Source organism: Salvelinus fontinalis, chromosome 21 (assembly GCF_029448725.1).
Source record: "Salvelinus fontinalis isolate EN_2023a chromosome 21, ASM2944872v1, whole genome shotgun sequence".
Lineage (NCBI taxonomy): Eukaryota > Metazoa > Chordata > Actinopteri > Salmoniformes > Salmonidae > Salvelinus > Salvelinus fontinalis.
In genome coordinates, this window is record NC_074685.1 from 47,753,200 (window position 1) to 47,767,568 (window position 14,369).

The 14,369-nt window shown below is 42.5% G+C and overlaps 1 protein-coding gene across 2 annotated transcripts; it reads right to left on the reverse strand.

Annotated features, from left to right (window-relative positions):
* Positions 1 to 1,033: 1,033 nt before the first annotated feature.
* isoc1 (isochorismatase domain containing 1) lies at positions 1,034 to 14,369 on the reverse strand. 2 transcript variants are annotated; one of them, XM_055875551.1, is made up of 6 exons: positions 14,042 to 14,369; positions 11,459 to 11,578; positions 9,425 to 9,628; positions 6,287 to 6,403; positions 2,098 to 2,258; positions 1,034 to 1,592 (listed from the first exon to the last, which is right to left on the reverse strand). In XM_055875551.1, exons 1-5 carry the CDS (start codon positions 14,345 to 14,347, stop codon positions 2,112 to 2,114), a joined length of 894 nt encoding a protein of 297 aa, XP_055731526.1. In that variant the 5' UTR covers positions 14,348 to 14,369; the 3' UTR covers positions 1,034 to 1,592; positions 2,098 to 2,111. The 2 variants fall into 2 exon arrangements, with proteins under 2 accessions (XP_055731526.1, XP_055731525.1); XM_055875550.1 differs by having other exon boundaries at positions 1,034 to 2,258.

Consider the following 14,369-nt stretch of genomic DNA (forward strand, 5'->3'; position numbering starts at 1 on the left):
GTTGTGTAGACACCAGATAGGTAATGTAGACACCAGATAGGTAATGTAGACACCAGATAGGTAATGTAGACACCAGATGGGTAATGTAGACTCCAGATAAGTACTGTAGACACCAGATAGTCAGATAGGAATTGTAGACACCAGATAAGTACTGTAGACACCAGATAGTCAGATAGGAATTGTAGACACCAGATAAGTATTGTAGACACCAGATAAATAGTGTAGACACCAGATAGTCAGATTGGAATTGTAGACACCAGATAGTCAGATAGGTAGTGTAGACACCAGATAAGTACTGTAGACACCAGATAGTCAGATAGGAATTGTAGACACCAGATAGGTAGTGTAGACACCAGATAAGTACTGTAGACACCAGATAGGAATTGTAGACACCAGATACGTATTGTAGACACCAGATACGTATTGTAGACACCAGATAAGTATTGTAGACACCAGATAAGTATTGTAGACACCAGATAGGTACTGTAGACGCCAGAGAGTCAGATAGGTAGTGTAGACACCAGATACGTATTATAGACACCAGAGAGTCAGATAGGAATTATAGACACCAGATATTCAGATAGTGTAGACACCAAATAGGTACTGTAGACACCAGAGTCAGATAAGTATTATAGACACCAGATAGTCAGATAGTGTAGACACCAAATAGGTACTGTAGACACCAAATAGGTACTGTAGACACCAGAGAGTCAGATAGTGTAGACACCAGATAGGTAGTGTAGACACCAGATAGGTACTGTAGACACCAGATAGGTACTGTAGACACCAGATAGTCAGATAAATACTATAGGCACCAGATAGTCAGATAAGTACTATAGACACCAAACAGTCCGATAGGTACTGTAGACACCAGAGTCAGATAGGTACTGTAGTCTCACACGCTTGCACACACTTTCGGCATTGAGGGATTTTTATCATTTACGATGAGGCTTGCTAGTGTAATAAGCCTTTTGTGCAGTGTTTTATTTTCATGGTTTAGGACCAACTAAAAGGTAAGAACTAGATCAAAGAATTGTCTCAACAATTTCTTATATTTATTTCCCCCTTTTCATTACAGGCAGATAAGAGAATACGGCAGTGAACACATAATAAAAATAGACGAGGAAGTACAATTACGAATTACTGTCATACTGTGAGCTGTTGAGGAAATATATGATATTTATTCATTTTTCTACATCAAACCCTGACTCACATACAATATACTAGTCACAAGAAGCAAGCACTTAATCACCCATGTGCGCAGGCAGGCTAGAAAGCTCAGTGCATTAATATCATTGGTACCAAAATAGCCCAGCCAAGGTTTCCCAAGTCCGAGACTCAGTGTGTATGTTTATCAACCCACATGAAACTGGTCAGTGGAAATGTACTGGTCCTATGACATCACCTCAATGTGCACTTTCAGTTCAAGACAAGTCCTTCCCTACAAGAAGGTTAGATTTTCACAATATTTAATCCAGCTGGAGTGAAATGCTGCATACGTAATGGGCTTCCCAGACCAGGACTGAAGAAGAACTGGTCCATCCCCTTCCCAGACCAGGACTGAAAGAAAACTGGTCCATCTCCCAATTCACCTTAAAGCGTCAAATCAGCAAGAAAAAAGATAAGGGATGGGGCTGGTGAAGTGTAACCACTCAAATTCATAGACAGAGCTATGGATGCAATATATATGAGGCTATATAGTGTTTGTTGTTGTCAAACATTGGAGTAAAATAAGGTTATATTTTGGGTTCTCATGGACTGTGAGAGCTGAATTAAGCTCATGAGGAATTTCCAAGTTATATTCCTCAAGAATCAATGGGTACATATAATTAAATTATAATTCCAAAAATAGATTAAGCAACTGCAGATCGCCCCTTTAAACCTCTTGATTCCTGTTGGTTCTCTGTCACTGCTTGATGGTAGAAGTTGTCCCTAACCACAGATATCCCTACCCTCAATCCTAACCTTAACCATTACATAGTAATTTAACCACAGATCTAGGATCAGACTACTCTACATCTAACTTCTATCCTTAACCACTATGAGAATTTGAACCCATATCTATATCTGGGATCAGTGGACAAGGACACATTCTACCTTTTCCACCATGTCTAGACCTTGGAAAGCAAGCCAGACTCAGGTGCGCTGGCCTTGATGATATTCTGGATCTCCTTGAATTTTGGGTGCTCCTTGTCGCCTACCAGCTGGAGGAGGACAGACTCACTGGTGGTGACAATGATCCCGGTGCGAGCCATTCGCTGAGAGAGATAGAAAGAGATTATTATTGTTTATGTAGCCTTTATTTAACTAGGCAAGTCAGTGAAGAACAAATTCGTATTTACAATGACGGCATACCAAAAGGCAAAAGGCGGGGGCTGGGATTTAAATAAATAAATAAATAAATAGGACAAAACACACCACGACAAAAGAGACAACACTACATAAAGAGAGACCTAAGACAACAACATAGCATGGCATCAACTCATGACAACACAGCATGATAGCAACGCAACATGACAACAACATGGTAGCAGCACAAAACATGGTACAAACAGTATTGGGGACAGACAACAGCACAAAGGGCACGAAGGTAGAGACAACAATACCTCACGCAAAGCAGCCACAACTGTCAGTAAGAGTGTCCATGATTGAGTCTTTGAATGAAGAGATTGAGATAAAACTGTCCAGTTTGAGTGTTTTTTGCAGCTTGTTCCAGTCGCTAGCTGCAGCGAACTGAAAAGACGAGCGACCCAGGGAAGTGGGTAATTTGGGGACCTTTAACAGAATGTGACTGGTAGAACGGGTGTTGTATGTGGAGGATGAGGGCTCCAGTAGATATCTCAGATAGGGGGGAGTGAGGCCTAAGAGGGTTTTATAAATAAGCAGAGAGAGAGAGCGAGAGAGCGAGAGAGGTTGGGGTCAGAGCCAGAGAGAGGTTGGGGTCAGAGGCAGAGAGAGGTTGGGGTCAGAGCCAGAGAGAGGTTGGGGTCAGAGCCAGAGAGAGGTTGGGGTCAGAGCCAGAGAGAGGTTGGGGTCAGAGCCAGAGAGAGGTTGGGGTCAGAGCCAGAGAGAGGTTGGGGTCAGAGCCAGAGAGAGGTTGGGGTCAGAGCCAGAGAGAGGTTGGGGTCAGAGCCAGAGAGAGGTTGGGGTCAGAGCCAGAGAGAGGTTGGGGTCAGAGCCAGAGAGAGGTTGGGGTCAGAGCCAGAGAGAGGTTGGGGTCAGAGCCAGAGAGAGGTTGGGGTCAGAGCCAGAGAGAGGTTGGGGTCAGAGCCAGAGAGAGGTTGGGGTCAGAGCCAGAGAGAGGTTGGGGTCAGAGCCAGAGAGAGGTTGGGGTCAGAGGCAGAGAGAGGTTGGGGTCAGAGGCAGAGAGAGGTTGGGGTCAGAGGCAGAGAGAGGTTGGGGTCAGAGGCAGAGAGAGGTTGGGGTCAGAGCCAGAGAGAGGTTGGGGTCAGAGCCAGAGAGAGGTTGGGGTCAGAGCCAGAGAGAGGTTGGGGTCAGAGCCAGAGAGAGGTTGGGGTCAGAGCCAGAGAGAGGTTGGGGTCAGAGCCAGAGAGAGGTTGGGGTCAGAGCCAGAGAGAGGTTGGGGTCAGAGCCAGAGAGAGGTTGGGGTCAGAGCCAGAGAGAGGTTGGGGTCAGAGCCAGAGAGAGGTTGGGGTCAGAGCCAGAGAGAGGTTGGGGTCAGAGCCAGAGAGAGGTTGGGGTCAGAGCCAGAGAGAGGTTGGGGTCAGAGCCAGAGAGAGGTTGGGGTCAGAGCCAGAGAGAGGTTGGGGTCAGAGCCAGAGAGAGGTTGGGGTCAGAGCCAGAGAGAGGTTGGGGTCAGAGCCAGAGAGAGGTTGGGGTCAGAGCCAGAGAGAGGTTGGGGTCAGAGCCAGAGAGAGGTTGGGGTCAGAGCCAGAGAGAGGTTGGGGTCAGAGCCAGAGAGAGGTTGGGGTCAGAGCCAGAGAGAGGTTGGGGTCAGAGCCAAACGCCCCCAGATCAGTTTGAAGTGCCTTGCTCAAAGGCACAATGGCGGTAGGTAGAACATGGAATATTGATATAGGTTCATATGGCAATACTGCATGGTGCTGCTGTAGCGTGGTGATGCTGCATGGTGCTGCTGTAGCGTGGTGATGCTGCATGGTGCTGCAGCTGCAGCGTGGTGATGCTGCTGCTGCGTGGTGATGCTGCTGCAGCGTGGTGATGCTGCTGCAGCGTGGTGATGCTGCTGCAGCGTGGTGATGCTGCTGCAGCGTGGTGATGCAGCTGCAGCGTGGTGATGCTGCTGCAGCGTGGCGATGCTGCTGCAGAGTGGTGATGATGCTGCAGAGTGGCGGTGATGCTGTGTGGTGGTGATGCTGCGTGGTGGCGATGCTGCATAGTGATGCTGCATAGTGATGCTGCATAGTGATGCTGCATAGTGATGCTGCATAGTGATGCTGCGTGGTGATGCTGATGCTCGTGGTGATGCTGCTGCTGCGTGGTGATGCTGCTGCTGTGTGGTGATGCTGATGCTGCGTGATGATGCTGCTGCTGCGTGGTGATGCTGCTGCTGCGTGGTGATGCTGCGTGGTGATGCTGCTGCTGCATAGTGATGCTGCGTGGTGATGCTGATGCTGCGTGATGATGCTGCTGCTGCTGCGTGGTGATGCTGCTGCTGCGTGGTGATGCTGCTGCTGCGTGGTGATGCTGCTGCAGCGTGGTGATGCTGCTGCAGCGTGGTGATGTTGCTGCAGCGTGGTGATGCTGCTGCTGCGTGGTGATGCTGCTGCAGCGTGGTGATGCTGCTGCAGCGTGGTGATGCTGCTGCAGCGTGGTGATGCTGCTGCAGCGTGGTGATGCTGCTGCAGCGTGGTGATGCTGCTGCAGCGTGGTGATGCTGCTGCAGCGTGGTGGTGATGCTGCGTGGTGGCGATGCTGCATAGTGATGCTGCATAGTGATGCTGCATAGTGATGCTGCATAGTGATGCTGCGTGGTGGTGATGCTGCGTGGTGGTGATGCTGTGTGGTGGTGATGCTGCGTGGTGGCGATGCTGCATAGTGATGCTGCATAGTGATGCTGCATAGTGATGCTGCATAGTGATGCCGCATAGTGATGCTGCATAGTGATGCCGCGTGGTGGTGATGCGGCGTGGTGGTGATGCTGCGTGGTGGTGATGCTGCGTGGTGGTGATGCTGCGTGGTGGTGATGCTGTGTGGTGGTGATGCTGCGTGGTGGCGATGCTGCATAGTGATGCTGCATAGTGATGCTGCATAGTGATGCTGCGTAGTGATGCTGCATGGTGGTGATGCTGCGTGGTGGTGATGCTGCGTGGTGGTGATGCTGCGTGGTGGTGATGCTGTGTGGTGGTGATGCTGCGTGGTGGTGATGCTGCGTGGTGGTGATGCTGTGTGGTGATGCTGCTGCGTGGTGGTGATGCTGCGTGGTGGTGATGCTGCGTGGTGGTGATGCTGCTGCGTGATGATGCTGCATGGTGCTGCTCTCCAACCTTTTCTTTTAGAAGAATGTCTTCATACTGTACAAGTTAAATATCCGAGCTACTCACACTCTTCATGTATTGTTGTTAGTAGCAGGGTTGAGGTCACTTCCATTTCAATTCAGAAAGTAAACCAAATCCCAATTCAACATTTTACTAATTGAAATGCATTGGGGGGAAAAAAGTCTGTGTACTTCCTGAATTGACTGGAACTGAACTGGAATTGTTGAAATGGATCGTTGTTAGAAGCACCATCTTTCACCATAAAAACGTTGAAAATAACTTGTAGAAATGTTTTCAGCAGCATATATATTTGATGAAAATAGAGTCAAATAGCTTATTCACTCAATATCCCTTAGCTAACCTAGCAGAGCCGTCTTATCGCGATACCAATACCTGCTGCTTTTTACTTTGCAGCATTCTGTGTTCACATGAAATCACGTAATATTACTGATTAATTCTCATTGACAGCCAACGAGCTACCATGTTGGAGACCCCTGTGATGTTTACATATGACACTTTCATGATATTATGCAAATATGTATACAAGGCCCCCCGAGTGGCGCAGCGGTGTAAGGCACTGCATCTCAGTGCTAGAGGTGTCACTACAGACCCTGGTTCGATCCTGGGCTGTATCACAACCGGCCGTGATCGGGAGTCGCATAGGGCGGCGCACAGCGTCGTCCTGGTCAGGGGAAGGTTTGGTCGGGGTAGGCCGTCGTTTTAAAATAAGAATTTGTTCTTAACGGACTTACCTAGTTAAATAAAAAGGTTAAATAAAAGTAAATATTAAAATATACATTTAAATAAATACACGAAAATATGATACTTACGTCCAGTGCAAACATTCTGTCCATCATGCTACGGGATGAGGTGGAGTCTGCCACCATGTGCACCTCGAAACCCCTTGCTAGCAGGTCCAGGGCTGTCTGCTGGATGCACACATGGGTCTGAGACAGACAACACAGGAGGTCTGGGTTACTTATAGGAAGAGCTATGTTCAAAGTCCTGATGACAAAAATGGCTACTAATAAGGACATATCTTTGGTTATTAAGTGCATACGTTCTAATTGTACAGTACTGGGATTTCACTCTCTGCTGTCCAATCAACTGTACCACTAGACTACACCCCTAGATGGCGGCAATGTGTAGACAGTCTCCCCTATACAATTTGAGTACAAGTTTATTTGTCACGTGCACCGAATACAACAGTGAAATGTTTACTTACAGGCTCTAATCAATAGTGCAAAAATGGTATTAGGTGAACAATAGGTAGGTAAAAAAATAAAACAACAGTAAAAATTAACAGTAGTGAGGCTATGTACAGTAGAGGATATATACAGTAGCGAGGCTACATACAGACACCGGTTAGTCAGGCTTATTGAGGTAGCATGTACATGTAGATATGGTTGAAGTGACTATGCATATATGATGAACAGAGAGTAGCAGTAGCGTAAAAAGAGGAGTTGGCGGGTGGCGGGACACAATGCAGATAGCCCGGTTAGCCAATGTGCGGGAGCACTGGTTGGTCGAGCCAATTGAGGTAGTATGTACATGAATGTAAAGTTAAAGTGACTATGCAAATATGATAAACAGAGTAGCAGCAGCGTAAAAGAGGGGTTTGGGGGGGCACACAATGCAAATAGTTCGGGTAGCCATTTGATTACTAGGCTCCCACTAGGCTCCCAAAACCACTGTGTAAACCAGTGGTTTTTAACACTGGTGTGCCTTGAGGAACTCTCAGGAGTACTGCAAAACTTTTCCTAATCTTGATATTATTATTATTTTCTGGAACATTCACTTATAAACGTGACCTGTGGGATGCACCGGGAATCTGATTTGGGAGCCTAGTGGCGGTCAGATAAACCATTACACGTCACATGGTTACATCTGTGTGGTTGTTTCAAGTCCAGTGTGCTCAGGCTGTTGTTACATTTGTATCATTTAAAGGGGTGTGCATTACGATCAAAGTCATTTGTATCATTTAAAGGGGATGTGCATTACGATCAAAGTCATTTGCATCATTTAAAGGGGTGTGCATTACGATCAAAGTCATTTGTATCATTTAAAGGGGATGTGCATTACGATCAAAGTCATTTGTTTAATTTAAAGGGGATGTGCATTACGATCAAAGTCATTTGTATCATTTAAAGGGGTGTGCATTACGACCAAAGTCATTTGTATCATTTAAAGGGGTGTGCATTACGACCAAAGTCATTTGTATCATTTAAAGAGGATGTGCATTACGATCAAAGTCATTTGTATCATTTAAAGGGGATGTGCATTACGACCAAAGTCATTTGTATCATTTAAAGGGGATGTGCATTACGACCAAAGTCATTTGTATCATTTAAAGGGGATGTGCATTACGATCAAAGTCATTTGTATCATTTAAAGGGGATGTGCATTACGATCAAAGTAATTTGTATCATTTAAAGGGGTGTGCATTACGATCAAAGTCATTTGTATCATTTAAAGGGGTGTGCATTACGACCAAAGTCATTTGTATCATTTAAAGGGGTGTGCATTACGACCAAAGTAATTTGTATCATTTAAAGGGGTGTGCATTACGATCAAAGTCATTTGTATAATTTAAAGGGGTGTGCATTACGAGCAAAGTCATTTGTATAATTTAAAGGGGTGTGCATTACGAGCAAAGTCATTTGTATCATTTAAAGGTGTGTGCATTACGATCAAAGTCATTTGTATCATGTGAAAAACATTAGCACAGGCAAGTCTGATTAGGCTTAGCTGTAGCACAGCCTCTGCTACAGAAAGAAAAAGGAGCATGACTTTGTGTCTATGGTTTGTATCTTTAGAATGTAGAAAACCACTCATCTCTAGCACCACAAACCGTTCAAAATTAAAGACCTACTTTACCAGAGATACATTTTTTTCTTGCTACCGTGGATTCGCGGGACACTCTTAAATGGTTACACACAAATTAATCATGAGTAAGGAACTATACTGAACAAAAACAACATGCAAAAATGTCAACGATTTCACTGAGTTACAGTTCATATAAGGAAATCAGTCAACTGAAATAAATTCATTTGGCCCTAATCTATGGTTTTTACATGACTGGGCAGGGGCGCAGCCATGGGTGGGCATAGGTCCACACACTCGGGAGCCAGGCCCAGGTAATCAGAATTAGTTTTCCCCCTGGGCTGGCGTGCTTTCACGTGGTCTGTGGTTGTGAGGACAGTTGGAAATACTGCCAAATTCTCTAAAATGATGGAGGCGGTTTATGGTAGAGAAATCAACATTAAATTCTCTGGCAATAGCCCTGGAGGACATTCCTGCAGTCAGCATGCCAATTGCACGCTCCCTCAAAACTTGAAGCATCTGTGGCATTGTGTTATGTAACAAAACTTCACATTTTAGAGTGGCCTTTTATTGTCCCCAGCACAAGGTGCACCTGTGTAATGACCATGCTGTTTAATCAGCTTCTTGATATGCCACACCTGTCAGGTGGATGGATTATCTTGGCAAAGGAGAAATGCTCACTAACAGGGATGTAAACAGATTTGTGCCCACAATTTGAGAGAAATAAGCTTTTTGTGCATATGGAACATTTTTGGGGATCTTTTACTTCAGCTCTTGAAACATGGGACCAACACTTTACATGTTGCATTTATATTTTTGTTCAGTATATGAAAACGATCAAAATATTTCAAATTAACGCTATTTAATCTTTTTATTATTAAAGTATTGATCAGATGGAGGTCATTACCACTAAATAATTTAAAATCGGGAAATGTTAGGTGTGCAACCGAATGCTTTATCCCTTTGAGGTGTGCCACGGTTCAAAAAAGGTTGGGAACCATTGGTGTAAGCAATATGGTGGGAGCTCCATCTTTCTCTATTCCCTACAGCTATCACACCCTCTCATATCTCCACAAGTGCAAACGGCGTACAGTCTGGGAGTCGATTTGCAATTCAAGGACAGTCTCCCTCTCTCTGAACCTTACCTCCACCCCGAACAGCACCACGCTGCGGACGCCCGGCAGGTCGGCCAGGGCTGCCTCGGCCTCAGGCAGCACCATGGAGAACTTGGTCTTAGGGAACACCAGCCTGGCTCCAGCAAGGTCCATCTCCTGCACCGTGCTACCCAGGCCTTTGGGGTACTGCTCCGACACGATGACGGGAATCCCCAGGATACGAGCCCCCTGAAGCTACACAGTAGAGGGGATGGAGGGAGAGGGGAATATATAAATGTCATATACAGATGTAGGAACTTAATTTGAGCCAGTTTTCAACAGAAGGAAAATAATCCTGCAGCAACAGGAAATGTAAATTATTATTATTATTATTATTATGGCTTTGCAATTCTGCCTAGAAGGCCAACATCTCAGAGTCGCCTCTTCACTGTTCACGTTGAGACTGGTGTTTTGCGGGTACTATTTAATGAAGCTGCCAGTTGAGGACTTGTGATGCGTCTGTTTCTCAAACTAGACACTAATGTACTTGTCCTCTTGCTCAGTTCTGCACCGGGGCCTCCCACTCCTCTTTCTATTCTGGTTAGGGACAGTTTGCGCTGTTCTGTGAAGGGAGTAGTATACAGCGCTGTACGAGATCTTCAGTTTCTTGGCAATTTCTCGCATGGAATAGTCTTCATTTCTCAGAACAAGAATAGACTGACGAGTTTCAGAAGAAAGTTATTTGTTTCTGGACATTTTGAGCCTGTAATCGAACCCACAAATGCTGATGCTCCAGATACTCAACTAGTCTAAAGAAGGACAGTTTTATTGCTTCTTTAATCAGAACAACAGTTTTCAGCTGTGCTAACATAATTGCAAAAGGGTTTTCTAACGATCAATTAGCCTTTTAAAATGATAAACTTGGATTAGCTAACACAACGTGCCATTGGAACAGGAGTGATGGTTGCTGATAAGGGACCTCTGTACCCCTATGTAGATATTCCATAAAAGAATCTGCCGTTTCCAGCTAAAAATAGTCATTTACAACATTAACAGTGTCTACACTGTATTTCTGATCAATTTGATGTTATTTTAATGGACAATTCTTTTTGTTTTTCATTCAAAAACAACAACATTTCTAAGTGACCCTAAATTTTGAATGGTAGTGTATATTTACAGTACCAGTCAAAAGTGTGGACACACCTACTCATTCAAGGGTTTTTCTTAATTTTTACTATTTTCTACATTGTAGAATAGTAGTGAAGACATAAAAACTATGAATTAACACATATGGAAGTAACCAAAAAAAGTGTTAAAGAAATCAAAATATATTTTATATTCATCAAAGTAGCCACGCTTTGCCTTGACATCTTTGCACACTCTTGGCATTTTAAATTCTCTTAATGCTAACTAACGTTAGACACCTAGCTAGAATTCGTAACATATAGTACTTTTAGCAAATTTGTAACATATTGTGCGTTTTGCTAATGTGTAACATATAATACAAATTGTAATTCATAAAATAGCCTATCATATGAAATGGTTGATGGACATCCACAAATGAATACATACCATACGAAATGTAATATATCATACTAAATGCATTGCCTCGGGTTTACATACAGAATAATATGAAATGCTCTGAGACCAGGCTGCCGCCATACCACCCATTTTCAAGTCCATTTGCCCATTTTTCCATGCCTCTGATGTGCAGTAATGATAAATAATGGTCTAACTGCCTACAGTTTTCTTGACATTTATTTTCATTTTTGTGATAGGCTCACTTTTTATTTTGTCAGGACGCAGTGTGCAAAGCTGTCATCAAGGCAAAGGGTGGCTACTTTGAATAATCTCAAATATAAAATATATCTTGATTTGTTTAACACTTTTTTGGTTACTACATGATTCCATATGTGTTATTTCATAGTTTTGATGTCTTCACTATTATTCTACAATGTAGAAAATAGTAAAAAATAAAGAACAACCTTGGAATGAGTAGATGTGTCCAAACGTTTGGCTTGTACTGTACATAAATATTGTTTAAATGTAAATTAACAAGGGTGTATGAAAAGGGGGTCAATTTACCAGTCTCTGTCCCACACTGATGATGTCACCGAAGTACTTGATAGCTGGGCGGAATCTTTCCTGCATGTCACAGCAGAAGAAAACCGTGGTGGCTGGGATCAGGTTCCCCAGTATTGTCACCTGCATATAAAACAATATAATGATTTATGGTTTTGCCATCATAGTTTTATATTTAGTCTACATTATCAATGACTGAGCTTAGTTGACTGCTTTGTCTTTGAGAAGAAATAAGTATTTATCGTAAAATTGAATATGTGTGTCTTTCAGAGGAGTTGGGATAAAGTGGAAGACGGATTTCCATTGAAGCCTTGTGTAAAATTGGACAATAAAGGAATCTTAATCGTAATATTTGATGTACTATGAAATATGGTATCTACAGTATAATAGAAATGATCAAATTGAACATTCTGGTTTGGTTCAGCTGTTGTATATTCAGTAGATTATAGCTTAATGACAAGTTGAAAACATAATTAAATTAGCGACATGTTTGTAATCCTATCGTTGTAACAGCTCAGCCCAGTATTACTCAGGCATTTCCCTTCATCTCTTTTTAATATCTCAATGGCGCGGCAGAGTATTCATTTAATGAACATATCTTTAATATCACTATTGCTATTATAATAAGGAAGGGAGAAATAGTATTGTGACATCACGACGAAGACATTTCTCAGGGTTGAGTGAATAGTTTGCCACTGTCTCTCTGTAATTTGGTTGTAATCGTACAATAAGATTTGAAACATCTAGTTCCAGTTCACCAGACACATTAAGCCCCGGACTAAAAAAAGCCTTTTAAATGGAGATTCACCATTGATCATGCTTTTTTTAGTCAAAGAGTCCTTAATTGGAACAATAACAAAGCATCCATGATATCAAACATATCATTTTAACCATGTTTTGACGCTTATACAGTGTTTGTTTACAAATATTGGGAGTAAAACAAGCTTACATTTTGGGTTCTGATGGGGTACGACAGTTGAACTGACAACATGAGGCATTTCTAAGTTACATTCATAATTAATTATAGTGTATCATAATGTATTTATGACCATCTTTTAACAAACATTGGACAGTAAGACTTGCCAGTGATCTAGTCGCGATGCTGCCATCTCCGTTGGCGCCAAGTTCTGTCTGTGTACAATAACTTCTATAGTCCAACAATTTTATTTAATTGTCATTTTGTGTTACTTATTTGATACACTTACTCTAAAAATTGAGAATAAACAAGTGAGTTTGGAGAAATTATTTTTGTAATTTAGTTCCCTAATAATTGTGCACACTAATAGTTGCCTAATAAATTGTGCACACTTATATATTCCTCTGAGAAAGACAAAACTCACTTTTCCTTTGTTAAACATTCAGGTTTGAGGTTCAATAACATTTTGGATTGAATGACGGCATTGTGTTTGTTCAACAATAAAATGAATCCTGAGGAATACAATTTGCCTAATAATTGTGCATGCAGGGTATACGATCAAACATTATGCAAGTCCTTTATGCTATAAAACTTATGCACGGTTTAAAGGAGTTAGGGTAAGCAAATTGGCTTGTCCCAGTGGTGATGTGTAGCGTTGTAGTGACATGTTTTGGGGATTTAGAGATATCTTTCAATTGTTTGTAATGCTAGGAAGTGAAAAGTATTTCATATATTGTATAGACCAATGAAAACAAAGGCGAATATATACTCCCTCAGTTTCATGAACTTTGATGTTAGCGCCTTGAAAATCATTCATTACAAAGATATACAAGAACCTTACGTTTCTTCCCCCAGAATGCCATTCACAAACGCTACCGCAATTCAAGAACGACCCACATCCCATTTTTGTCAGTCACACTACAATTACAGCTTTGATGGTTTACAATGGCAACTTGTGCACGTCATTTTTAGGCAATATTGTTGGTGTTTGTAGCCCTACTACTCAAAAGAAAATATTATGCATTTTGTATGATTATTTAGCTCAGGCTACTACTGTATTAGTGATACACAAATACAAGATACATAGTGATAATGATACAAGTCTACGTTTGTTTTGGCCAGTTCACAATAAATAGGGTGTATTGGTAAAATAGCCTACTGTAGCCAAATAAAATGATTCATTTCCCGTATACAGTAACTTATGTAGAAAGTTATATTAGTAGACTCCAAGGCTTCGATTTTCACAGTAGAACAATTAGGTTAAATAAACAATTACACCAAGTTGATCATTTCCATGCATCTCTTTTCACTAACACCTACTGTACAGTACAGACTTTATAATTATGTAAACTAATTCAATATACATTTAATAAATATGAAATATGGCAACCTAAATTAAATACTGTAATGAATGTTGGATGATAGCTAGTATTTCTCTACCATTTTGGACATGTAGCCTACAAGAAATTGGGCATTTGTGACAGCGACCATATTACTGACAAGTAGGCCAAGTTACAACGTATTGCAGTGAACCGTTTTCAACTCAGTCTCTATGAAACCAATTCAATTTGTCAAAGTACTGTAAGTTAGTATGTTTTGACTTTTGGGGCGATAATGTGCATCATTATATACAACATTTGCAATGAAAAGACGAAGCGGTAGATTCTTACATCCGTTTCCAAAGGTACAAATCGTAGCTTGCATTTCTCAGATATGATGAATCCTTTCGGCAAATCAATGTACTGTGCCCACTCGTCCGAATACAATTGAATCATGAATTTACGATGGAGGTCAATCTGGCGTCCGTAGAGTGACAAAAACTTTTGAATGAGCACTTCATATCCAGAACCAACAGGCACAGAGGACGGCCGCGAAAACGCCGAAAATGAAAGCAAAACAGGGACATGATTGTTGTTGCTGTGAGCGTCCGCCATGATTCCAGGAGCTGTGTGAATGCGTACAGAAGCGTGGGTCATTCATAGAGGGCGCAACTGTGCC

Bases quoted from the DNA above. Each gene is read 5' to 3' on its own strand.
- isoc1 (XM_055875551.1), bottom strand. From the start codon at position 14,347: ATGACCCACGCTTCTGTACGCATTCACACAGCTCCTGGAATCATGGCG. The intron at 9,629-11,458 runs GTAAATTGACCC...TCTACTGTGTAG, and splicing joins TCAGTGTGGGACAGAGACTG to CTTCAGGGGGCTCGTATCCT. The intron at 6,404-9,424 runs GTAAGGTTCAGA...TGTCTGTCTCAG, and splicing joins TGGTGCTGTTCGGGGTGGAG to ACCCATGTGTGCATCCAGCA.